General features: G+C 35.0%; 1 protein-coding gene and 2 long non-coding RNA genes across 12 annotated transcripts; 1 reads left to right on the forward strand and 2 right to left on the reverse strand.

Annotated features, from left to right (window-relative positions):
* Window positions 1–2936: 2936 nt before the first annotated feature.
* On the reverse strand, window positions 2937–7154 carry LOC131439399 (serine protease inhibitor 42Dd-like). 8 transcript variants are annotated; one of them, XM_058610355.1, is made up of 5 exons: window positions 7030–7144; window positions 6604–6743; window positions 5687–6481; window positions 5489–5630; window positions 5117–5344 (listed from the first exon to the last, which is right to left on the reverse strand). In XM_058610355.1, coding segments are annotated over exons 1-5 (1236 nt in total). In that variant the 5' UTR covers window positions 7031–7144; the 3' UTR covers window positions 5117–5186. The 8 variants fall into 8 exon arrangements, with proteins under 8 accessions (XP_058466341.1, XP_058466342.1, XP_058466338.1 ...); XM_058610357.1 differs by having other exon boundaries at window positions 7034–7051; XM_058610360.1 differs by lacking the exon at window positions 7030–7144 and adding an exon at window positions 6971–6988.
* On the forward strand, window positions 6931–8036 carry LOC131439402 (uncharacterized). 2 transcript variants are annotated; one of them, XR_009231118.1, is made up of 4 exons: window positions 6931–7043; window positions 7154–7256; window positions 7539–7841; window positions 7905–8036. It is a non-coding gene; the product is annotated as an uncharacterized LOC131439402 (long non-coding RNA). The 2 variants fall into 2 exon arrangements; XR_009231117.1 differs by having other exon boundaries at window positions 6937–7256.
* LOC131439401 (uncharacterized) lies at window positions 8037–9065 on the reverse strand. Of its 2 annotated transcripts, XR_009231116.1 has the most exons (4): window positions 8731–9065; window positions 8547–8677; window positions 8240–8473; window positions 8037–8178 (listed from the first exon to the last, which is right to left on the reverse strand). It is a non-coding gene; the product is annotated as an uncharacterized LOC131439401 (long non-coding RNA). The 2 variants fall into 2 exon arrangements; XR_009231115.1 differs by having other exon boundaries at window positions 8240–8677.
* Window positions 9066–9349: the final 284 nt, after the last annotated feature.

Genomic DNA, 9349 nt, shown 5'->3' on the forward strand with positions numbered 1-9349 from the left:
CAGACCCCGAGATATTTGAATGTGAAGACCTGAGCTATGTTTTCACTCCCTAGTTGAAGCTGTAGTTGTGCTGGTTCTCGCTTTCTTGAAAATTTAATCTGTTGATGAAAGAGTTTTAAAATTGCATTTTTTTTATGTCATTATGATCGGTCGTGTCTCGTATAGAACTCTGGAATTTTTGTGCTAGCTCCTGGATTGTTTTGTGAATTTGACAAACTTGTCAATTGGTTTAAAATTTGACTTATTTATTTTTACACAGGAATCTTTTTTGTCGTGAATACGACTTACTATACTATGGGGCGCCTTTTCAAAATGTACCCTCTGAGAGAGTGATAAGTTTTTGATCGTGAATATCTCTTGTTGTATCTAACTAATCAACATAATTTTTTCAACATGCCATCGGAAATATGATCACAATTTTATGATAAAATTTTCAGTTGTGTGACACAATATCTAATAATTTAAAATTAAACTTTTCTTAAATGTTAAATAAACGAGTAAATGGTATAAACGAGTATCAAAGAGGATAACTCGTAAAACGCGTTTGCGTTTCTCGTATTTTAAAATTCATAGCTCAGTGATCTGTGAAAGGATTTATATAATCTAACTACCAATAGAATCAAAATTTTTCGACTTAAACGTGTATAGCAACAGCATTGAAGTATTTCAATAGTACACTATTGAAAAACCTGTCTCATTTGACCCATGTCAACACCAGCCAATCAGAACGCGTTCTGAGGAAGAGAACAAAATATCTGCTGCTGTACGGGAAAATGTTCCGAACAGTGCTTAATATCGTAGTGAGTTCAAGCGGTGTTGGATCCGAGGCGGAGATTCATGGGGTACTAAACGAGGTTGTTGACGAGTTCCTATATCTTGGAGCATTAGAGACATGCGATAATCGGGCTCCGTAACAAGCTGAAGTCGCGTAGCTTCCAATCATGCACAAAACTTGCTCTATACAAGTCGTTGATATTACCTGTTGTCTATTACGGCCACAAAGCATTGTCGTTAAAGGAAACAGACATGCGTACAATACTCGACTGCAAAGAAGAGAATGGAGAATAGCGCAGAAGCATGAATCATGAGCTGTACCAAGTATACGAAGATGCGAACATTGGAAGGCTTATAAAGCACGGAGACTACAGTGGGCTGGGCATGTAGCAAGAACGTCGGAAGAGAGAATGGCCTACGTGATGCTCAGAAGAGAATCTAGGAGAGGTCGTCGACTGCGAGGTAGATATTGAACTCGCTAGCTGTGCGCAATCGAAGAGGATATACGCGCAACGGGAGTACAAAGTGACTGGAGAACGACGGCTCAAAATCGAGTATCCTGGAAAACTACAATTTGTTCGGTCATGTTCCGAAAACAGGATGTGCACCATTAAAGTAAAGTAGCAAAGTAACTAGTCGAAATCCTGTTCTTGTCTAAGATTTATTTTCCTGCATTAATAGCTCTGTTTGACTATATTCACTACACAACAAAATTCCGATCAGATGCAGAATTTTATTTAAATTGTTTTAGTTCTCGCCGCTTCTCTGTGCGGTAGCTACGCCGTTTCTCTGCGAAAATATATTTTCCTCAAAGATTCTACGAACTTTAAACTACTTACCATAACAGTGGGATCTCAATCTGCAGAACAATAGAAAAAAAACAACTGAATTCTATCGCGTTCTTGTCGCCTTTGTGGCAATTTGGGAAAAAATAAAAACGCACGTTGGACTTGCTTTCCAGATTTTAATTAATAATCCTCGCTTCCAGCTCGACCTTAGTGTCCCCATACAGATACACAACTTGTCACAGATTATAGACAGATACAACACCATGCTCAGTTTTCGTAAAGTGGGTCAATATCAGAAATGAGAATGATAATTAACGATCTTAAAAGAGATTTTTCATTGATTTATTATAATTTTTACAAACTTTGCCGCTGAGAAATTAAACTTCGTGCAAATAAAAAAGCATTGAATATAGCAGTCCGATCAGTAATATCTGCGAAAATTTTTTCTTGCAATTTTGTCTTGTTTTCGATAGTCTACATATTTATTACATTGGTAAAATCATGCACATAATATAAAATAAAGCATGTTTACTCATGGCATGTTTTCCATAAAGTACCCAATAGACTCGGCAGAAAAAAAAACAAGAATTTCAGTATGACTGCTATGCTCTCAAAACGTTAATAAATAATATTAACAAATTTATCATTTGATTGCAAATCACCTTTTCATTCGAAAAGAAATTTGTTGGAAATCGGTTAAACTGTTTTCAATGTATTCGAACGATTGATTCGCAACATTAAATTGACGAATCCAAACCACGGAAATTCGTTTTTTCGTTTGTAAACGAATGATGTTCGAATACACGTGTTGTTCGAAACCAAACTGGCATACATTATAGCGTTTCGCATATGATTAATCACAAGATTTCATCGTGGCTTAATATTTACTGAAGTTTACTGATACTTAAATATTTTGTGGCAAACGAGTAGCTTTCGAATTCATTCGAGTGAAAACAAGAATGGTTTATTTGTATTCGTTCGAAAGTATCCGTTCGTCGTATGGTCGATACGAACGTAAAAAAAATATGGGTGAAAATTTGTTAAATAGATTTCATAAATTGATCAAGTTCGACCGATGTCAATTTGGCTTGGTTTTTATCATCCACCGTTTCGTTATTCTATCACTGCTGATGTTTGAAGGAATGAACTACACTAGGCATTACCTTATAGATAACTCGTTCTGCTCATGCCATTGTTAGGGAATGAGGCGAGAGAACCATCATCGCCATTAAGGAAGTATTCCTTCAATGTACCCTGCATATTTTTATCGCAACAAAATACAACCTTGCTTGATAACTTTCGGATAATTATAAAATAGAAAGATGCTTGAAAATGATGGGTCTTTCGGCTTTATATCACATTATTGTTGATTGATGTTTTGGAGATATTTTTATTTTATTACGTCTGTGTCTAATACCTTGGACTCAAAATATGTCCACTGAAAATGACTAGATTGACTTGCTTATTAATTAAGGTGAAAAAAAAAGGTCGGTCAATGGAATAAACTATCGGTTCTATGTAGCACATAGCAATCGCTATAATTCCTGTAATCGTGTGTAAAGTAAAGACAAAATAATATTAATAATCTTATAGTTATGATTAATAATTTTGGTTGATATCGAATGTCATTAAAATATAGTTAGTTAGGGATGAGCTAAACTTTTTTTTTATGAAATTAGGTAAACGTTAATGTGCCCTTAGATGCGCGGAATTACAAAAACTGACATGAAAAAAATGAAAATGAATATATTGTGGTGGTGTACGTAGGTATTCAGAGCTCAACAAGCTAAAAAATTTACATTATAACCAGGCCCGTACCCAGGATTTCATTTCGGGAGGGGCCCAAAGATTAAACAATAATGTTACTGAAGATTTCTTAAGTACCTAATTCTCGGTGTTCCTTTAACGAGCATACACTTGAAGCATTCCAACTTGAACTGATATTGTATTACATTACATTACGTTTACTGTCTTGTTATTTCTGTAACACATGTCTGAGACCTTCTAAATAATTATATGGTTTTGATTTCGGGAAGGGCCAGGGCCCCTCGGGCCCCCCCTCTGGGTACGTGACTGATTATAACGTACAATGTGAGAAAAATAAGAAAAGTAAAGTAAATTCCTAGAATTCAACGAACTTGTGAAGAAAGCGGCTAAGGTAATATGATAAATGAGTAGTCCTACTAAGAATCCTTCCAGGTCGGGACTAGAACATCAGACAACTGGCTTTTAAAACCAGTGCCCTATGCATTGAATTTCCAAGCCGGGTAATCATGAATGAGAGATATGTTAAATTTGGTTTAATAATCCTAATTATACATTTATTAAACTGGTTATTATATTTAAACAGGTCACCGCAATTTTGAACAACAAACGTTCTGTAATTAATTCATTTGCCGAATGATCTGTTGTTGATAATTTAGTTGAAAATTGTCAAATATTGATGAATTTTTTTAATGCAAATTGCTTCAAAGTGATTTATTTCGGAAAAAAATGATTTAAAATCATTCCATGTATAGACTCTAAGCTGAGTATATTATTGTACACAGGCCCGTGCGCAGGAATTCATCAAGAGGGGTTCGCGAGAGGGTTCAAGGGAGAGTTCAAGGGAAAGAAATTCAAATTATTTACACTTTTATATAAAAAGCACTCTATTGTTCATGGAACTTACAGTTGAAAAATCTTGCATGGATGGGGGGGGGGGGGGGGGGGGGGAGGGGAGTTGAAAACCCCCAAACCTTGCCCCCCCATACGCACGGGTCTGATTGTACATCAAAAGTCCAAAGTGAAAACGGTATAGAAATATATTTTATACAATGTTTAAAGACAAATTTATATCAGTGTGGGAATATCTACGTTGCTGATCAGAGTTTCTACTTGAAAAATCTGTGATGTATATTCTCGATCATAATCTGTAAAAATCTGTGAGAAACGTTTTGAATATCTGCGATTTTGATGAAATATACATAAAAATCTGAATTCGTGAATTTTGATAGAATCTGTATAGTAAAATAAGAAAAAAAGTTGTGAATGCGGTAGCTCTAGCACTGACACTTTCTGAAATATTTCACGATTGCCTCGCATTTCACGTTCGTGTGAGATTTCAATGATAATGCGTGATTCATATTCTTTTTTGAAATATCAACGAATATTTATTAATGTTTATTTTGACATTTAATTTGTTCGTCTATGGCTAAAGAATCCAAGATAATTTTCCTAAACCTGACTCATACGCCCAATGAAGTATATCTGTTCACCTTGCTTCAGAATGTACAGAAACGGGTGATCTGCGGTAAAGTAAGGGGTGACTATCAAACACCTCATCTGCATGATCATGCCTGAAAATTATAGGGAAAATATTCAGAAAAATTTTAGAAACAAAAAATGGCCCTCATGAAATTATATAAATATACTATAGTATCTGTAGATAGCATTAGACATCGGATAGCATTATCAATAGAAGTTTTGATAACAAATTATAATCGTATGGGCTTAGGAAGATTAGATAGTAAAATATTTTGAAATTAACAAAGGCATCAAAATGCTAGCTCCAGTGAAGATTCACTTTTGTGTCATAATGAAGAATGTATTCTCTGAACTTAGTACAAAATTAACAATTGGTAGTTATAATTCTTCGTGTCTGTTGGATACTGTTCGAATGGAGCGAATCATTTTGCCAATGAATACGATTTGTGTTTTTGACTGAAGTATATAGACGAATGGGCGATTTACATTGAAGGACGTAGTTAGCCGACATGATCTTTTAACGCGCATTGCGGTTGCTACAAATCACAAACAGAATAAGCTAGGTTATGAAATGATTCTAAATACTAAATTCACATGAACATCATAAGTTATGCAATTTGATGGAAAATATATACGATTGCATGAAATAGCATAACATGTGTAAATAGAAGGAATCTTACCGGTAGCAGCAGCGGCTTCTGCTCCCTCTTCATTGACTTCAATAAACGCTTTGTGCACTACATTTGAAACTTTAAGCGGTTCTGATTGGTCCAGAAGATCACTGAAGTCAGCTTGGTCTGTAAACATTGTACACATTCCGAGCTATAAATAGGCACGTTATAAAAATTTACAAACAAAGACAAAATTTACACCAGTACCTTCTCCAGCGTATTTTTAAGATCGATGTCGAACTCAATTTTAAACTTCGGCAAAAATACGTTTACCTCTTGATTGTACATTTTTTTCTGAATTTCGAATATATCTAAGCCGAGCAGATTATGTTCCAGTATGGACAAACCATCTCTTTCGTTCGGAAGTAAAATTAGCATACTGACGTCACTGTCATTGTAAGAAAGTTCCAAAGCAGCAAAGCCGAGATCTTCAAAAACACCGTGTTTAAAATGCTTTTTAGTTTGCATCATTGGCACGTCGACTGATTCTGTAGCACTAATCCAGAATGGCATTGGTGTTGTCGCAGCTGGATCAAACTGATGTACCCATGTGCCTTTGAAATGAATAGCATTCACTAACACCATACGGGTATTATCGTCTAGGATATCTGGAGAAATTAAATCCTTGATTTTTTCTTTGGTTTTTATCTCGACCCAAGAATTAATTGTTTTTGCGGCTTGGGTGTTGTCCGCGAAATTAATATGTTCCGCATTTGATCGAAAGTTTTTGGCGGCGATATCGTGGAAGTTTCGTTTCAATGAATAGTTGTCCATAATGTACATTTTGTTGGCGATCTTAAGACTATCGTTAGACTCTAATTTTTCAAGTACATTGCCATAATTTTTAGCAATTTTACTTTTTTCAGAGGCGTTTCCGTATTTCAACACTGAGAACATTTCTTCTGCAGTTAAGCCGGTTGCCCCCATAGCAGCAAAAGACAAACAGGTACTAATAGAAAACGGTGAAATTACAACATTTTTCTCCGTGCTGGAAATAATTTGCTGGAAAATAAGATATTGCATACGTTACAAAGAACCTATGAACAATTTACCGATGACGGCACTGATAAAACAATGACTCATGGGTGGTATTTTTGCGTTTGTTACCAGAGCCCATAACTTACCTTATAGAGCTCTAAAGCGAAATCGTTGGTTTTGCGAACGAACAACTCATCTACTGTATTAGCCATTTTATTTGAATTAGCTGATTTCAGTATTGTCAGGATAAATGCAGTGAGCAGCAACAGCAAATTACAACCAGGCACTAAAATCATCAAAAATTAATACTCTACTGAAGTTGAAGTCAATAAGCATTAGCATTTATATACTACTGCTTTATTATACTACTACAAGCAGTGCGTGAATACTTATCAATCCATGGATCGACTTTTTGCCTGAGCGTGTAAATTCGATCCATACAAGTATTTGTCTTTCGTGCATACATTGAGTGCCATACAAACACAAATGATTAATAATTTACACAGCCCGTACATCGGTTTGAAAATTTTATTTATCGGCATGATGTTATCAGTGTTCAAAATTCTACTTACTCACTGGAATATAAGTATGTACAACATGATCAAATTTAAAATCAAAATAATGGCTCAATAACTGGTGCTTAAACGAAATTTGTTTTTAATTTTTTTACCTTTTGTTCGTGTCTACGAAATTGAGTTTGACAGCTTATGTGTGTGAAGTGAAAGTAAACAAGAAGAAGCAAAAAGTGCTTATTTCAAACGTACCGTTTTCAACGATTTTCGCTTTGCTGTTTGAAATGGTAAGTACAAGTGTTTCTTAAAATCTTTGAAGATTCTAATTCAGTCAAAAAATATAACATAATCGCTATGAACGATGCCATTTTTTCCAGTGTTTAAAACAGGTGTTGGTATCTGAAGTAAAGTAAACAAAGTTTCGGAACTACATTTATGAATGAAAATCTGTCATACTTAAAAATTGTTCAAATTGCTTTAGAACTGCATGTTTTCTACTTGTGATGTAATTTTTTCATCGAAGTGTTTTCTTTAAATATGAAAATAATGCATTTTTTGTTCATTACTAGAAACCGTCAAAAAGTGATACGTGTAGTGTGTGGATGTTTTCAGCTACGCAGCCGAAGGAAGCGGTTTAGAAGTAAAAGGCAAAAGGTATTCGAGGTTGAGACCATTCTGATAGTTGAAGCAGATTAGGCCTTCGGATTTGGCGTATATTCGACTTGTCTACAGTCATTCTCTCCAAGTGCCGAGCCGAATACAATGAAAAATTGCACTAGAGGTAGGCTCGTTGCTTGGGCATTTTTATGTACATGCTAGGCCAGTCAAGAAAAAAGCAAATATGTGTTAGCTGTTTTGAATCATTTATTGAGGTTTGTTTTTTGAATATTCGTATGTTTTGATATCACAAAAAATAAACGTTTGATTTGTTACAGATTTGAGTCAGAAGTGGGTTAAATCTACTGAAAATCAGCTATATATAAAGTAGTATATAAATATTACGAACTAATAACATCATATTTTAGGACATCTGGCACTGTGGAACATTTTATATTCATGAGTTCGTTATTTTGTAAGATGAAGACATTCAATAAATAAGTAACTAAATTTGCGGTACGCATTGAACTAAACTCCTTAGTAGTGATAGCAAATTTGTGTTCGGTACATCAGAAAACCTCATAATGACTTGTTGAGTCGTACGGTTCATACCTGAGAACAGAAAACGAGTAACACTCGTCTGAATTTGCACTTTAACAATATTTATACTTACTTGGGGGAACAAAATTTAGTATGTGTAGTGTTTGTGAACTACACTCACGAGTAGTTAACGTTGGTGCCGCGTGTAGTAGACCAATCCAAGAAGACTCCCGTGCAATCGTGCATTCAAAAGCATGGCGATTGGTTGAACTGTTTGATTGAAAATATCAATCAATAGTAATTTTGGTTGCCTTGTTCCACATCAATAGCTCGAACAACCTCATGGGGCTGATCCTTGTAGTTTTATCTGACGTTTTAGGGAAGGAATGGAACGATATATTTGGTCGGTATCGTCTTTTGCATTTTGAAATATAACACACCGTTTGGCTCAACAATTTTATTTTATTGTTGATCTCGCCAGCATAACAAGCACTGCCAGGATTCGTTTAACCTAATCCGAATAGCTTTTCAGATTCATGATCTACATCATCTAATGAACTGGTTTGTCACCCTAAATCACCAAAGAATAATTGGTTTATTACAAAACATCAAATATTCCCTTACCTATGCGGAGAGAAGTTTTATTTTGCTTTTTACTAACACAATACCAGACACACCGCAAATTAAGTTCAAAACGCCAAGTTCAACTTTTTAGCTCTTTAAAACACACAATATCACATAAAACAAAGAATTAACTAATATTATTTTTGTGAAAAAGTGCCATTCTTTGTTTACATTCACTTTACACAAAGATTCAACTATCATAGGTAGAAGCACTGTTGTTCTATGTATCGAATTTTCGGCATGCAAGTGTGAGGTTGAAATATTTCAATTAGAGACCATGCCCTGAGACAAGACCTGGCAGCTGGCTTCTTATTCTTCCTTCCGAGTCCAACTACCAACTGCCTGTTTACCTATCGGTTACAGTGTTGCCATGTTTCCAGATTTTTTAATAACTTTTTATGCTGAGAAAAAAATATTAATCTCATTTGAATTTTAGGCTCGGTCTTTGATTTGAAATGAGTGTGAAAAATGCATTATTTTTATCAATTATTTACATTTGAGGTTCAATATACGGTTTTCACAGTGATTGCATAACCTTTCTATATGAAAAAGGCAAAAACCCTTCCTAATCCACCTAGTGGTGTGATAATGCCTTTCTCTTTCTTCAAAACAGTGTCAT

This window comes from Malaya genurostris, chromosome 3 (genome assembly GCF_030247185.1).
Source record: "Malaya genurostris strain Urasoe2022 chromosome 3, Malgen_1.1, whole genome shotgun sequence".
NCBI lineage: Eukaryota > Metazoa > Arthropoda > Insecta > Diptera > Culicidae > Malaya > Malaya genurostris.

Bases quoted from the DNA above. Each gene is read 5' to 3' on its own strand.
- LOC131439399 (XM_058610353.1), bottom strand. From the start codon at position 6,753: ATGATTTTAGTGCCTGGTTGTAATTTGCTGTTGCTGCTCACTGCATTT. The intron at 5,631-5,686 runs GTACTGGTGTAA...GCCTATTTATAG, and splicing joins TTAAAAATACGCTGGAGAAG to CTCGGAATGTGTACAATGTT. The intron at 5,345-5,488 runs GTAAGATTCCTT...TGTGATTTGTAG, and splicing joins AGAAGCCGCTGCTGCTACCG to CAACCGCAATGCGCGTTAAA.